This window comes from Octopus bimaculoides, chromosome 4, assembly GCF_046866305.1.
Source record: "Octopus bimaculoides isolate indiv1 chromosome 4, ASM4686630v1, whole genome shotgun sequence".
In the NCBI taxonomy this organism is placed as follows: Eukaryota; Metazoa; Mollusca; class Cephalopoda; order Octopoda; family Octopodidae; genus Octopus; species Octopus bimaculoides.
In genome coordinates, this window is record NC_142931.1 from 43,091,958 (window position 1) to 43,109,670 (window position 17,713).

Genomic DNA, 17,713 nt, shown 5'->3' on the forward strand with positions numbered 1-17,713 from the left:
AGCAAAAATACTGGAGATTCAGTATATATTCCACGTGGCAAAATTATGAGTTGAAAATATGTGGAAAACATATATAAGAAGTGGAAGAGAAATACCATCGTTTCACATAGTTTAGTATCGTTATATAAAGAAATGTTTTTTTAAATATATACATATTTTATGAATGTTGTGATATCCAACCGCTTTTCGCTATTTAAATTAGCTTTTCAAGGGACATTGTGAAGTAATCAATTCTTGTGACAAAGGGGTCTCACCATTTTGGATGCTTGAAAAATAAGAATGAGTCTAAAGAGTGGATCCAGGGAGGCAACAGGTGGCAAGGGGGACAACTAACTCCTCAGTACAATTTTTGAAGTGGTTAAGTTTGTATATTAAGGTGTTGTCTGTACTTTTGAATGAACAGGTTTTCCTTGTTTAGGCGTTCTTGTAAGGAGATTGGATTTTTGCATTGGTATAATGGAAAGATATAGAAATTCGGCGTTTTATTTCTTGCGCATCTGTCGATATGTTCGCTCAGGCCTATCTGCCTGTATCGAGGAAAACGAATCTGCTCTTTATGCAGCGTGACTCTGCGTCTGAAAGTAGGGCTCGTTTGTCCCACATAATTGTGGCCACAACCTGAGCAGGTTAGGACATAGATAAGTTTCTGGGAAGCACATGTGAAGTTATATATATATGAATGATTTTAAAAAACATGTAGTAAATACAAGCTAACATATACTAAGTACACAGGTGAACAGAAAATACAGAAAGTCAAGTCACCAACTCTTCATCAGTTATCGGCCAAAGAGTCAAACGCAATTTCAGCCATTATCGATAATATAGATTCCACTCTGGAGACACCGGCAAGAAACTTGCCGGGAATGGGACCAAAACATAACAAAACGAGACGGGCTCGAGACGAGACCTTTAGTGGACAGGCGAGGGACAAAACAATAAACAGAATAAAGGCTTAGGGCCACTCGAAGTCACCAATTAATAAGGATAATAATACATATACAACAAAATAAACCTCAGAAATGCCAACAATAGCAGCAACAACAACAGCCGAACAACTGTTATAGCAACTGTGGCACTACAGATTGATTGAAGTACCACCATTAGCATCACCACTGCCACCACCACCACCACGATCATCATCCGCATCATCCAGAGCCCCACCCGTTGCTGTAACTCCCCTACTTCACGTCCCCACTACTCACAGAGAGCCACCACTAGACATATACACAGAAGGCCAATTATAGAAACGCAATGACTACGGCAGTAGTAGTAGTAGTAGAAGTAGTAGTAGTAGTAGTAGTAGTAGTAGTAGTAGTAGTAGTAGTAGTAGTAGTAGTAGCAGTAGTAGTTATTGTTCATGCGGGTGCTGCAGTTATAGTTGTTGTTGTTCCGCCTATTCTGCCCCACCCTCATTGCTAGCATGTACCATTATCGATTTCTCATTTTTATGCAACACCATCGTAAGCATCACCACCACCACCACCACTCATAACGACTGTCACTATCATCACTACTACAATGACTGGCGTCGCCATCTCTGCCTCCATCACCACCATCACAAAGTCCTTTACTCCCTCACCCCCACCTACTGTAACTCCCCTACCACATTTCACTAAAATTTGTATTATTTCGAATCAATGAAGAATTCTCAATGTGGTTCTCGACCTCATCTCATGGAAGTAGAAACTAATTCTCCCTCAAGTTCCCAACCGTATCTTAAAGTAAGGCCACTTTAGATAATGTTACACTGTATGTATGAAAAAGTCGGGATGTTCATGGCTGAAATACCTTTTATCATAGTTCCTCTTAATGAGGAATGGTATTCAGTATTTCTCAGCCATTTTCTACCTACGGAGTTTCTTTGATTCTTATTTCACTCGAGTAGTCATTTGATGTTTTAAAAATTATATATTTTTATAATTAGATATTATTAGGAATTGAATAAAAAAAAATTCTTAAAATATTTTGAGAAATGTAGGCGCAGGAGTGGCTGTGTAGTAAGAAGCTTGCTTCCCAACCACATGGTTCCGGGTTCAGTCCCACTGCGTGGCACCTTGGGCAAGTGTCTCCTACTATAGCCTCGAGCCGACTAAAGCCTAGTGAGTGGATTTGGTAGACGGAAACTGAAAGAAGCCCGTCATGTATATATATATATATATATATATATATATATATATATATATGTATGTATATGTGTGTGTGTGAGAGAGAGAGAGAGAGAGAGAGAGAGAGAGAGAGAGAGAGAGAGAAAGAGATATTTGTGTGTCTGTGTTTGTTCTCCTCACCATCACTTGACAACCGATGCTGGTGTGTTTACGTCCCCGTAACTTAGCGATTCGGCAAACGAAACCGATAGAATAAGTATTAGGCTTACAAAGAATAAGTCCTGCAGTCGAAATGTTCGACTAAAGGCAGTGCCCCAACATGGCCGCAGTCAAATGACTGAAACAAATAAAAGAATAAAAAAAACATGTTAAAGTATAACTACAACCCTCAAGGGCCATTCGACCCCCGAGGGTCAATGGATCCTTAAAGGACATATGGACGCCCACTGAAAACCACTGGTCTAGATGTAATGAACATTTAATATTACTCGCATTATAAGGCCAGAACCTTTAGCACGTCGGACAAAATGCTTAGCGGCATTTCGTCCGTGTTCACGCTCTGAGTTCAAATTCCACCGAGGTCAACTTTGCCTTTCATCCTTTCAGAGTTGATAAAATAAGGATCAGTCAAGCACTGGGGTCGACGCAATCGACTTAATTCCTCTCCGAAATTGCTGGCCTTGTATCAAAAATTGAAATCAATATTACTCGCCATTATATTCGCTTGTCCTTACGTTCAAATATCTCCGAGGTCAACTCTGCCCTTCGTCCTTCCGGAGTCGATAAATTAAGTACCAGTTGAGCACTGGGGTTCGTGTGATTGACTTGCCCCTCCCTTCAAAATTGGTGGCCGTGTGTCAAAATTCGAAACCAATATTACTCGTATTATAACAGCTGATTTTCATTTATATTTACATCACAAACACTGGCAGCAGCACTAAAATCGCCAACACTATAACCGACGGAGCCACTATATAGGAAAGCCATCGGCTAGAAATAGCAGAGAGATTCCAATCAAATTACATCGCCTTGAACATCGGACACTTTAGATGTAATCCGAGTTGGTCCAGCTTGGAATGCCTTAATTAGGGCTGAACTATGCACTAAACGCCGCTATTGCTTGAAATACAACGCTGCTATTGCTTGAAATATCCCCAATTGTAAACACCACTGGACGTTATCTCCGCTATATGACCACCACTACAGTAGCCCTCTCCAACACCACCACCACACTACCGTCACCGCTATCGCTACCAATCCCACCAAAAGCAACATCATCACCAGTTAACATATCTTTCTCACTGTTACCACTGCCATTAGTATCTTCCCTCACTATACACTCACACACACACACACACTCTCTCGCGCGCGCGTTTACCGGTATGTTAGCAGCATCACTAACAGTTGTTGTACGTACCATCTCGTTCTCACTAGCATCACCACTACCATCATTACGACCACGACCACCCTATCCTCGTTACCGCCACTACCACTATCAAAACCACTACCACCACCACTACTATCACAACCACCATCACAATTGCAAGTAATACCAGCACAGACAACACCATCACCACAAAACAACAACATCAACATGTAAACCATCTCCACCGCAATAACTAATACTACCATCAAACACCCACTCACCCACCCATCTTCTCTTCGAAAAACCCTCATCCTACTCTCATTCCACTGTCTACAATTATAGTAGTAGTAGTAGTAGTAGTAGTAGTAGTAGTAGTAGTAGTAGTAGTAGTAGTAGCAGAAGCAGCAGCAGCAGCAGCAGCAGCAGTAGTAGTAGTAGTAGTAGTAGTAGTAGTAGTAGTAGTAGTAGTAGTAGTAGTAGTAGTAACAGCAGCAACAACAACGACAGCTGCAACAGCGCCACTACTGCCGCTCAGCCCCAAGATGCCATTCCAGTTCTTACCATCTCTGTTAGAAGACTTGACTACCCATTTCACTCACTGACAGCCGCAGCGACCGAAAGGGCAGCAGAACGGGATGTGATACGACACAAACATAACAGGAAAAAGCAAAAAAAAAAAAAAACCACAAAAAAACTTGTAAGCTTACATGTAAAGAAATAAAATTACTGATCAACGAATAAATAAAATATTAAAATGTCATATATATATATATACACACACACACACGCAAATATACATACATGTATATAGCTGTTAAACAAAAGCAAGGAAAACTAAAGAGAAAACTCGAGGAATGACAATAAAATAGCGAACACAAAAACCCGTTCTTTGACAACGTACTTAGTTACAGCGTCCAGAGGACTGTAATTGCCATAGCAACAAAAGCTGGAATTACGGCCGTTCATAAACACTAACAACTGGAATTACTTCTGTTAATATAACAACAACACCTATCGTAATAGCACCTGTCGTTACTATTATTATAGCAATAATACTTGGAACTAAAGTGCTTGTATCGTAATAACAAATGGTGTTACCGCGGTTACTATAGCAATAACGACTTTTACTACAGCCGTTACTATAGCAATAACGACTGGAACTATCATCGTTATTATTGCAATAACAAATAGAACGATCGCCGTTACGATAGAAATAACAACAGTGATTGTCGTTGTTATGAACTATAGCAGTAAGTGGAACTACTATCATCATTAAAGCAACAACAGCGAATGACGTTGTTTCTATAGCAACTGGAACTACTACTGTAACTATAGCGACAGCGATCGATGAATTCTACCGTCGTACTTATAGCAACACCATAACTACAGCGGTAACTAGAGTAACAACCACTAGACCGACTCATTAATGCTATCCGTATCAGGAGTTATTACTTTTGGAATTTTTTAAAAACATTTGGAGAAATACCTTTGGATCTACCCCAGTAGCAATAGATGGATCTACCTCTGTAAATTATAAGTAACAGCAATACCAACACACACACACACACACACACACACACACACACACACACACACACACACACACACACACGAAGTAGTTAATATAACCACTCAACATTATGACACCAACATCAATGCATTATTATTAAACATCATTATCATCAGCAGCAACTACTACTACTACTACTACTACTACTACTACTACTACTAATAATAATAATAATAATAATGTGGCCGGTGTAGGAGATTTAAACCTAATCACTTCAGTTACGTAGCTAATATGCCCTTTGGAAAGGCATGCACGTCATATAATCTCTTTATTAGCCATGCAAACATTTTATCCTTTATTTTAGATAGAAATCATACTTATTGTAATAAGCATTATTGCTTAATTATTCATATTGTTATTAATAGAAATACTATCATTTATATTATAATTATAAAAATTATGAAACTAAAATCCTACAATAACTTTGAAAATAACAACCAACAACAACAAGTAAAAACAGGAAAAGCAAGAAATAGCCTGTAAGACATAAATTATCATTTCTGTTTGACTATTTTCAGGTGTGACCAAAGTTTTTAAATCTGTAATTAGTATTTACATTCATCTCTCTTTTGATCCGTTTTTTTTTTTAAACAACGTAAGTGTGAGAATTAAATGAAATAAGGACATTTTTGTTTTGTTTTGTGTGAACATAGATACAAGAACTAAAGAAATAATTTAAAGTTTCGCGTAGATATTTTTAGGCATATAATATTAAGTGATTTGCGTTTAATAACTCCTGCAAATATTCATTACCTGAGAAAAGTGAAGATAAAAAGAAAATATCATAAACAGTGGATTTGTGAATACATGTCTGTAACTAATCGACCGGCAAATTAATCGGCGGGTCGTTTTCGAATTCTAGAAGTACATTCATTTCTCTGAAACTTACCGTTCTTTTTCCTCATTTGTTCATAAGTAAACAATATATTATAAAAAAAAATTCATTCAAAAGTGAGAACGCTGAAGTTAAGAAGACAATCAATAAGTAAACAATTTAGTCTGATTTTATATAGTACGTTTACCGTTTGACAGATATATGAAACTACGAGGGACATGATAACTCAAAGAGAGTAACCAATCAAATTCACAGGTAGATTAGATACAAGCAACGCCATGTAACTAAGGTAAACTGGCTTGGTTACAACTAAATAACTTGTGGGACTGGGACAGGGAAGAGGCTTAATAAGATCTCACAAATGACATAACACTGGTCATAAACAAATTGACTACACCTATCAGGAAAAAAGCGGGAATATTAATTAAATAAGATACACGCAAGAGATAATGTTACTTTGTAGACATTACATAAAAATGACTGATAATTGAGAAATAGATAAAATAACAGATGGACAAACAGATAGATAGATAGATAGATAGATAGATAGATAGATAGATAGATAGATATACATACATTACGTACACATATACATGCATACATCGAAATGAGTATATAGATAAATCGATACATACAAAAAAGACTGTTAGGTAGATATTAACTAGATATAACGTCAAGTAGTGGTTAGAAAGCTCGGTAACAATATACTATTCAGCTTTTTAACATCCAAGGGTGTACGTTTACCCAATATATTTGTAGGCTACTTGTTTACAGTAGCATTCACTTTCGAACTATTCACACACATACACGAAGACGAATGGAAAGAGAGAGTGAATGAGAGAAAGCGAATTACAGACATAAATAGATAGACATACGTAATTAGACAATATATATACGCTGGTAAATAATAACAAAGTGATATTTAAATTCCATTTGGACTTGGCAGATGTCTAAAATGATTCGGAATGGGAGTCAGCAAATATAACAGAAATCCTTTTTGGTAAAGGGACTGTTCAATCAATTCTAGCGATTGTTTTTGTCTTCTTTCCGACAGCCTGCTGAGGTACTGAGATCTTATTAAACTTGGTCAGTCCTTTTAGAGAATCGCGTGTAGACGCGCACGCACGCACGTGAGTGCGTACGCGCATCTGCGTGCGCGCGCTCGCATGTGCGTGTGCGTTTGTGTCCGCTTGTGTGCGCTTGTGTGTGTTTGTGTGTGTGTTTGTGTGTGTGTGTGTGTGTGCGCGTTCATATGAATGAATGTGTAGGCTAGTGTAAATGCGTGAGTGAATGTATGCGTGTCTGTGTCTGCGCACGTGTGCGTGAGTGTGTGTGTGTGTGTGTGTGTTTGTATGCATGCGTGTATGTGTGTAATAAACATAAGCGTGTAACAGCGTGAGGTGATAGTAGTGCGGTTGAGTGTATATGTGCGTGTGGAAACACCTTGTACGTGCTAAAGGTGTGTATACATTTATGTAAGTATCGCCTTTGTTTGAGTGAATTTCTGAACATAAAAATAACGTGTTTACGTATGCGTGTACGCGATTGCGTGCGCACGCGTGTTTCTGTGAATCCTTCTCGTAGTTAAAAAAAAGTTAAGTGTTTGTCTTTGCTTTGACTCGAGACGACGCTATCATCACACACGTCTGACAAGAGGCCTGTGTGTGCTGGAGAAGTTTTCCCCTTTCTTTTTCTGTTTTTTTTTCTTCATTTTTTTGTGTGTGTTTTATTTTTTGCTTTTTTTGTTTCTTTTCTTTGTCTCCTTATGTAGTTTTTTTTTTGCACGACTCCAGTTCTTTCTGTCTGTCCGACTGTCTGTCGTTTGCCTGCCTGGATGATGTAGTAACACAACATACACACAAATACATACCTCGATCACACACATACACACACACACACATATATATATATATAAACACACACGCACAAACATACACACACTCACACTCACGCACACACTCATATATATATATATATATATATATATATATAAATAGTGGGGGCCCCGCCTCCCTCCCTACCTGTCCGCTTACTGCTCGCTGGCTTGTTCACAACCTCCTCCCTGCACACTGCCACAGTTGTTCGCCCTCCTATCTTACTTTGCTCTGCTCGACACTGCTCGTCGCCTGCTTGTTCTCCCCGCCCACCCGTCGCCAGCCAGCTTGCTTAGCTCCCTCCCTGTACGCCCGCCGCCGCCGCCGCCCGCCCGTTTCTTCGTCTGTCTGTCTGTTAGTTAGTCAGTCAGTCAGTTAGTCCGTCAGATGCATATTAGCCACTAGCGATTTCTCTTTCGATGCCTTCTCCCGTCGCCTCGGAAGACTACACCTCGGAACGCTAAGACAAAATGTTCTTGCATTCAATATGGCTACTACCAGGCCTGCATATGTTTTTACCTCATGTTTCTGTCTTGTTCAATCGCTCTTGTTCATGCTATTCTTGATCTGGAATGTCTCTACATCACCTACAATACCATCGTCACCGTCGCCGTCGTCGCCAGCATCCTTGTCGCCGCTGTTGTCAACGTCGTCGCCGCCGTCGTCGCTACCGTCCATGTCATCTTCATCATCACCATTATCATCGGCAGCATCACCTCCGTCGCCATCATCATCAGCAGCAGCAGCAGGAGCAGCAGCAGTAACAACGGTACCATCAACATCGTTTAATTTACCAGCGTCATCCCCTTACCAACATTTTCAATTACCGGCTTTCCCACCGTCATCAACATCACCGCCGTTATCTTCCTCCTTTTCTTCGTCACCATCCTTGTTATCGGTGTCGCCGTCATCACGGTCACTCTCTTCTCGAGTATTGTCTCATACGCCACCAGCGTTGGCCACCATGCAGCTGTTATCCAGTAAGCAGCCGAGTTTGGTGCCAGGCTTCAATAATTCAGCCGTATCTGCTTCGATTCACTTGGACAAGTTTTCGGTGGCATCTGAAAACGTTAGCATTATCGCTACCGTCACCACCACCAACACCACCACCACCAACAACAACAACAACAACGACATAAATAACAATGAAACGAATCGAATTATTATAGACAATGGGTCACAGCGCAACTACTATCACCAGAACCAGCAGCGGCAGAAACAACAACAACAACAACAACGACAGCAACAACAACAACAACAACAACAACAACAACAAAACCAACAAAGACAGAAAAAATCAGAAAATCAGCAACGCTGGCGGATACGAGAAGATAAAAAAGAAGAAAAACATCATCAACATGAACAAAAGCAGAAACCACAAACACAACAACAACACCAACCACAACTTCTGATTCTACTTCAAAAAGAAGAAAGACGAACACTTCGGCGATTACAAAAACAACAACAGCAACATCAAAACCAGCATTATCACCAACACCAGAAGCAGCAACAGCTGCGACATCAACAACAACAACACCGGCAACAAAATCTACAGCTGCATGGTTTGAATTCGACGCAGCAAGCACAGCAAAAGTATGGAAATCTCTACAAACAACAACGAGGGCGGAATAGCTCGTTGGCTTATCTTAATCAATTCTACCGCTGGTCCCAAGGGATCCCTACTAAACAACGGGACCAACAGATACACAATGGATATTCGGATTATAACGGGTTAACAAATTCCTCTTCACTTTCCAATCTAACAAGCTCCGAGCATGTTCGTGCGGTAAACAACACTCGGTCACTTTTATCATCTTTGTATATTAATAATATAGTTGGTAACATTACCCACACTAACAAAACAGACGTTACTATGCACGCGTTGACAAACACATCCTCGCCTTCACCTTCACCTTCACCGTCACTGACACCAACACCTACACCACCACCGCTATCGCTATCATCATCATCATCATCATCATCATCATCATCATCATCATCATCATCATCGCCGTCACATCCATCATTATCGTTTGATCGATTATCAACTTCTCCACTAACATCAATAGCACAATCAACGAAAACATTAATTACATCATCACATCCATCACTTATATCATCAACATCAACATCGTCATCATCATTGTTGCCGTCATCCTCCTCATCTTCCTCATCCTCATCATCATCATTGTCATCTTCCATACCACTACCATCACGCACGAAAAATTACTTATCAACATTATTGTTATCGTCATCGAATTTGTCGTCTATATTCTCCTCATTAAATGTAAAAGTGAATCCGTTAAAGGAATTGTTTAGGGTTGAGAAAAGTGAAAAGCATGCAAAAAACAATTGGGACTTTGAGGACAAAAGGGGAAATATTGGTGGGAACGAAACAGATATATCATTAAAAGACAAGACTGAGACCGAAACACGGCAGCATCGCGATGCTGTGTTTACCGGTTATAACCGTGATACTGTAAAATTAAACAAAACATTGAAGCCTCACAACCACACACACAAACGTCTACATGACAACAACAATAACAAAAACAACACTTTTAACAAAAACAACAAATCACTTCCAGAAATGGATACCTACACGAACACGCGTCCTGCCATTTCAAAGGAAACATTTGTTTCTGGACACTTACTTTCAGTGCCAACGTTGAAGGCGGATCATGTCGCAGGTAAAGACAAACCATTACGGATTATTACTGACATTACTAACCGCGACTTATCTGTAACTGGCACAGCGGAAACACACACTCCGTTAAAGAAAAGTGACATACAAATGACACAAAACTCTATGAAAGGCAGAGACACGACTGTTTTACAAGTAAAATTACACAGTTCTAAAAATATTTCAAAGAATTTTTCTGCCGACACGGACACCGTTAATCGGGACAAAGAAAGCAATCGGAACGCTATCTCTGACCGCGGTGACTACGATATTCATGAAAAACTATCGACTGCTACTGTGGAGAAAAACATCTCCTCACCGATGGATTTAGCACGGATTAAGCAGAGCGGAAGAAAACACCTGATTGATATTCTACAGGTCAGTTCTAAAAGACAATTGACAAGTGAAACTATGTCAAACTTAAAGTCCTTTGCTGGATTACCCAGGCCCTTTGACAACGTTGATTCGCTGATCAACAATTCAGTATCTGTTGTTCAAAATAATGTTTCCTTTTCTCTTCCTTCTCCTCTCAATTCTTCTTCTTCTTCTTCTTCTTCTTCTTCTTCTTCTTCTTCTTCTTCTTCTTCTTCTTCTTCTTCTTCTTCTTCTTCTTCTTCTTCTTCTTCTTCTTCCTCACAGATGCATCGGACAAAACACTTTGATCTACACCCTACCTCTCCCACACACACTTTCATTGCACGTATGACATCGCACTCAACGCAGGCCCCGTCGTTGCCCGCGTTACCACCGTCGCGATCATCGGCAAAGTCGACACCTGAAAATGTGCCGACAGCCACGACGACGTCGTCGGTACTGTCAACAACGTCGCCGTTTGTTCTACCTTCGAAAGAAGGGCGTAAAATAAAGGTCTTGCCCGATCAGCATCTGACAATAAATGTCGACGATGTAAATAATGCCCTAAAAAGTCTTCCAAGTAAGAAAACGAATTTAAATAAAGTTAGGGATAAATTTTACATTTATTTCAGGCACTATAATAAGAGTATGAAAAGCTTTAATTATATTAATAGTAGTAGTAGTAGTAGTAGTAGTAGTAGTAGTAGTAATATTAGTAGTAAACAGAGAAACAGTACCACAAACAACTTTGTTAACAATAACAATGACACTATCTTCCTTCCATCCAAGCAACAACACCCTAACAACATAAAGAATAACCATGACGACAATAGCAACAACAAAAACAACAGTAACCATAACACTATCAGTGGTGCCCGAACACAAGGTAAGCTCCTTGATCGCAAACATATCATGAACCCCACAAATACACTTGACGCTGTCACGGTTTCAAGTTCCGTACCAGCGGCAAATGACAAACTGACATCACCTACAACTTTCTCCCCCTCGTTCTCTTCTAGTTCTTCTCCTCCATCTACTTTCCCTTCATTATCTGAATTAGTGACAAACCGTGACCCAATATCCTCGGTTACGGACCCTAATGGGAATCTGCAAGACAACCACACACAAACACAAAACCATCCACAACAACAACAACAGCAACAACAAACACAACAATCACAGAAACAGAGACGACCGCCGTCACCATCAACGCCACCTTCACAACATCAGACACAGATAAGTGGCGGGCAACAAGAAGCCAAATCTTCAGTAAATGACAATTTAAACGGCCGGGATTCCAGTAATAATGGCTTTGATCGGAAAAATGAGGACAGTACAGACGGGATGGCGAAAATCCGTCACAAACGAAGCTTTTTGGACTATTACTACGAACAGTGGGAGAAACTACAAGAAAATACAGATTTTATAGATGAATCAGTTGCTATAATACCTTCAAACTATGACAGCGATTTATCGTCAGACGATCTGGCGAAAACAGTCGAACAAACTAATACTCCGGACTCCTTCCAAGGGAACCAAGCTGCTTATGGCAGCGGAGCTGATATGTCTTTCTCCAATTTGGTGCCATGCTCCAGTAAAGAGCGATTGTTTTGTCTTAATGGGGGTACCTGTTACATTATGGTGATGATGGAACGAAAAACATGCAAGTAAGTAGCTGAATTTCTAATAATTTTCTTACGTCGTTTTGTTTTTTTCTGCTTTAATATCTTTTTCACATCATTATGCATGTAAATACGTGTGACTCTGTTTGTGTGTGTGTGTGTGTGTATTAAAATGCAGATTTCTGCGATCGACTAATTTATTCAATTCCTAAGGACCTAGACAACATATATTGGTCACAAGGAGATTACTGTCAGAATGTCGGTAAAACGTTTCTTCCTTACTATAGGCAATTTCATACAAGTTAGCAATTATATATCTACATCAGAAGCAGGACCTCAAAACAAGTAAATTTCTTAATGGGGATACTAATGTTAAGGATACTAATGTTAAGGCTGTTAATGTTATGCACTAAACTATGTTGTTTCAAGATTCTTACATTATTATATGTTGTGGGGTCGGGTTGGTGAAATATTAAAGGAGGAGGGGAATACAGAAAAATGGTTAAGAAACACTGGTTTAGCAGGTCGCATGCATATACAGAGTGCTAGACCCTACCGTCTCTGATACCTTATGGCTGGGTAGGTAAATGCAGATACATAGGTATATATATATATATATATATATATATATATATATATATATATATATATATATATATATATATATGTGTGTGTGTGTGTGTGTGTGTGTGTGTGTGTGTGTGTATGTATGAGAGAGAGAGGGAGAAAGCGTAGTGGGGAGAGAAAACGTCTCAGGAGCCAAGCACCGAAACTTAAATGTCAAATGACGTGTAATTAAGTAGCTTATAATACCGAGATCGAATCCTTTCAAATACTAATACATACTTTCACAGCTTCAGCTTACCGAGAATAACTTTTAGGGAAAACTACGTAAATAAAACAAAGTCCCAACAAGGCCCTGTTGATTTTTGATTTCTTGTGTATAATGGTCCAAATGGACCTTTCCCTATTCCGTATCACATGTGATACACAGGGTATACAGGATACATTTCCCTGTCGTCCATGCATCATATATGATACACATGCCCAATTATTTTGAACCATCAGGATAATTTAGGACTTATGAAAGAAAAACCTTTTTATTCCTCAAAACGTATGAAAACAAGGGATGACTAAAAGTCTGAAAACGAGTACGTGCGTTTAAGTAAAAACTTTTGAAAAGGCTGTGGACAGGCAAAGGGTTAATAAAAAAAATATGTTATATTCAGTGACAGAAACGGTAAAGACCGAACAAAGGAGTAAAATAATTTTACTAATGAGATTTATTGTCTTCATTGTTATGCGTTCAAATACTATCGATCATTGAGAATTTTTCGTATTTTTGATTTGAGGTATAACTGCGCTGGAGTGAACGTAATTAAATTAATAGCGTTATCAATTAACTGTGATTTCCGTGTAACATGCATCGAGGTAAAGAAAACAAAAACAACAAGCAGAAAAATCCTTGGTAGTTGTAGCCCTAGTTTTTGTTGTAATATTGTTTTAATATGCATGAATCTCTAAAATAGCGGTAGAGCAGCGACAAAACAGGAAAGGTCAAAGTTCAATGATGTGCATAATGACTTTAAATACTAAATGAGACGTCATGCATGAACAGGAAAGGAATATAGTCTATCGTTTATTTTTACCGATTCTGACGGAATAAAATGATAAAGTTGTTCAATACATGATTTAAACTCACAACGGAGAATAGCAAAACTTAAATGCACTAAAGTCAGTCTTCATATTTGTTTCCTTTTATTATTTTTTTTTTCAATAGTCTGCTGAGCCTCCTCCTTTAGCAATAATTCTTTCTACCGTGGGTACAAGGCCTGAAATTTTGGGGAAGGGACATCGACGCCAGTGACCAACTGGCACTTATTTTATCGACCCCAAAAGGATGAAAGGCAAAACCGACCTCAGGGGAATTCGAATTCAGAATATAAAGACGAACAAAATGCTGCTAAACATTTTGTCCGGCGTCATAACGATGTTGCCAGCTCGCCACCTTCCTATGGTAATAATAATTACATGAGTGACGAAGAAATAGAGGAGTCACTACATAGCCACTCTGTTTGCTAGAATTAGCAGCCAAAACATTTTCAATTCACAACCCACTTATATGAAAAATATAATAATAAAAAGTGGGGACGGCATTTTCGAAATCAGTTATGTTTGAAAGGACAGGATAATCACATCCAGAATATCTTTGAAGGGCTAAGCTAGAGTTAAACAACCGCAGCAACAATAACAATAAAATGTGTAAAAGATACGGATTTTATTTTCCGAGTAAATACTATAAATTTGTTTTCTTTCGTTGACCATGCTGTATTTCCTTTCCATACTGAGTATCAAGTACTACTTTATCTCATCAAGAAATAAAGGAAAGAAAGTAGAATATGATTTGAGAGAGAGACTTGGCTGTTGTTTTTAGCAGATGGCGTAATCATGTATAGGCCTTGTAATTCAGCGTGCGATCATTGTTACAGCGTGAGTAAAAAAAAAATTTAAAACATTAAAAAGCATTCGTTGTCGTAAACTTTATTTTATTACTTTCCTAATTGTGCATCAGTCAAATGAGGCATAACCACCTACGGGAGGGATACTGCACGGCGTTTAAACTGTTAGAAATAGCGGCAAGTCACACCTTGTTGCGTTATTGGGATATTGCACTGCGTTTGAACTGTTAGAAATAGCAGCTAGTCACAGAAGAAAAGTTTAGTTCTAGGTAAGATGTATCTCAAAAGCTGTTTTGTCACAGGTAGAACGTTTAGTTCCTTGACGAGGAAGGGCTGATCTGGGCCTTGGCAACAACAGCGGTTTAATAGAAGAATCGTTAGCACGCCGGAAGAAAATGCTTAGCAGCATTTCTTCCGACTTTTCGTTTTGAGTTCAAATTCTGCTGAGGTCAATTTTGCCTGTCATACTTTCGGGTTTGATAAGATGTTGATGTAATCGATTTACCCCCACTTCCCGAAATTGCTGGCCTTGTGTCAAAATTTGAAGCCAATAATTGTATTTCTTTCTTTAGTGTGTGTGTGTGTGTGTGTGTGTGTGTGTGTGTGTGTGTGTGTGTGTGTGTGTGTGTGTGTGTGTGTGTGTGTGTAATGTAACGGCGGCAGTGGAAGGATCGTTAGCATGCTGGCAAAACCGATAGCAGCATTTCCTCTGTCTTTACGCTTTGAGTTCGAATGACGCTGTGGTCGATTTTCTCTTTCCTCTTTTTGGGGGTCGATAAAATGAGTACCAGCTAGAAAAATAGAGAGAGAGAAACAGAGAGATGTTAATAGGCGCAGGCAAAGCTGTGTGGTTAAGAAGCTACTTTGCAACATCGTAGATTTGGGTTCAGTCCCACAGCACAGCACATCGCCAAGTATCTTCCCGGACCGACCAATGCCTTTTTAAAGAATTTGGTAGACGGAGTCTGTGTGAAAGTATACATGTATATGTGCGTGAGTAGTTGTGTATGTATGTTTATGTTTGTCCCCTTCTCACCGCTTGATAACCGGTGTCGGTTTGTTACGTCCCTGTAACTAAACGTTTCGGCGAAAGAAACGATAATGCAAATATCTGACTTTAAAAATGACTACTGGAGTCGATTTATTTGTCTAAAAACCCTTCGAGGTGGTGCTGCTCTACCATGGCCGTAGCCCAATGACTGAAAGAAGTAAACGACAAAAGAAAAGATATACTATTGGTATACTATTAAGAATGGGTGTGTGGTAAGAGGCTCGCTTCCCAACCACATGGTTCCGGATCGAGCCCCACTGCATGGCTCTTTGGGCAAGTGTCTCGGACCGACCAAAACTTTGTGAGTGAATTTGGTAGATGGAAACTGAAAGAAGCCCGTCGTATATATATATATATATATATATATATATATATATATATATATATATATATATATATATATATATATATATGTATATATATATATGGCTGTATGTATGTATGTATGTATGTATATATGTGTGTACTTGTGTGTCTGTGTTTGTTCCCCTACCATCGCTTGACAACTGATGTTTGTGTGTTTACATCCCCATAGCCGGTTCGGCAAAAGAGACCGATAGAATAGATACTAGGCTTACAAAGAATAAGTCCTGGGGTCGACTTGCTCGAGTAAAGGCGTTGCTCCAGCATCGCCGAAGTCAAATGACAGAAACAAGTAAAAGAATAAAAGAATGTGAAATTATCTCTTATCTTTTAATTGTTTTTCAGTCATTAGACTGCGACCATGCTGGAGCATCACCTTGAAGAATATTAACCGAATAAATCGATCACAGAACTTTTTCTTTTTAAAGCTTGGTCCTTATTCTATCGATCTCTTTTGTCAAAGCGCTAAATTACACGGACGGAAACTCACCAACACCGGTTGTCAAGCGGTGGAGATGGGGACAAACACAGAGACACACAGAGAGATATATGTACACACACACACACACACACACATATATGTATACTACAGGCTTCTTTCAGTTTCCGTCTACCAAATCAACTTACAATACTTTGGTTAACCCGAGGATATAGTAGAAAACCCTTGCCCACGGTGCTACGCAGTGGGACAGAACCCGGAACCATGTGGTTGGGAAGCAAGCTTCTTACCACACAGCCACGCCTGCGCTATAAATTGTATAAAAGTTTTGAAATAAAATTAAGTTATGATTTGTCTGGGGGATTGAACCCTGTTATAAACGCATGAAGAGTGCGTAGATGCAGGCATAATGATCATAGGGAAGGGAATTTCGAAAGCGAATATTTAGTCAATATTACTACAAATACATATTTGGATCTGGAGTGTTGGGGTGGACTTGTGTGTATGAATTTGTGGTGCGGCGTATTTGTGTCTCAATGAGTGAATATATCGCTTGACAACTGATGTTTGTGTGTTTACATCCCCATAGCCGGTTCGGCAAAAGAGTCCGATAGAATAAATATTAGGCTTACAAAGAATAAGTCCTGGGGTCGACTTGCTCGAGTAAAGGCGTTGCTCCAGCATCGCCGAAGTCAAATGACAGAAACAAGTAAAAGAATAAAAGAATGTGAAATTATCTCTTATCTTTTACTTGTTTCAGTCATTACACTGCGGCCATGCTGGAGCACCACCTTGAAGAATATTAACCGAATAAATCGAACACTACTTTTTCTTTTTAAAGCCTGGTCCTTATTCTATCGATCTCTTTTGTCAAAGCGCTAAATTACACGGACGGAAACATCTCACTCTTGCTCTCTTTCTTTCTTTCTTTATTTCTTTCTTTCTTTCTTTCTTTCTTTCTTTCTTTCTTTCTCGCATATACAAATAGATAT

At 39.2% G+C, this 17,713-nt stretch overlaps 1 protein-coding gene across 1 annotated transcript in view; it reads left to right on the top strand.

The window, feature by feature from the left end:
- Window positions 1–7,282: 7,282 nt before the first annotated feature.
- Window positions 7,283–17,713, top strand: part of LOC106881830 (uncharacterized) — a 142,379-nt gene continuing 131,948 nt past the window's right edge. Inside the window, exon 1 of the mRNA XM_014932344.3 lies at window positions 7,283–12,454. Within this exon, the coding sequence (XP_014787830.3) occupies window positions 8,238–12,454 (4,217 nt within the window). The 5' untranslated portion in view covers window positions 7,283–8,237. The remainder of the gene's footprint in view (window positions 12,455–17,713) is intronic.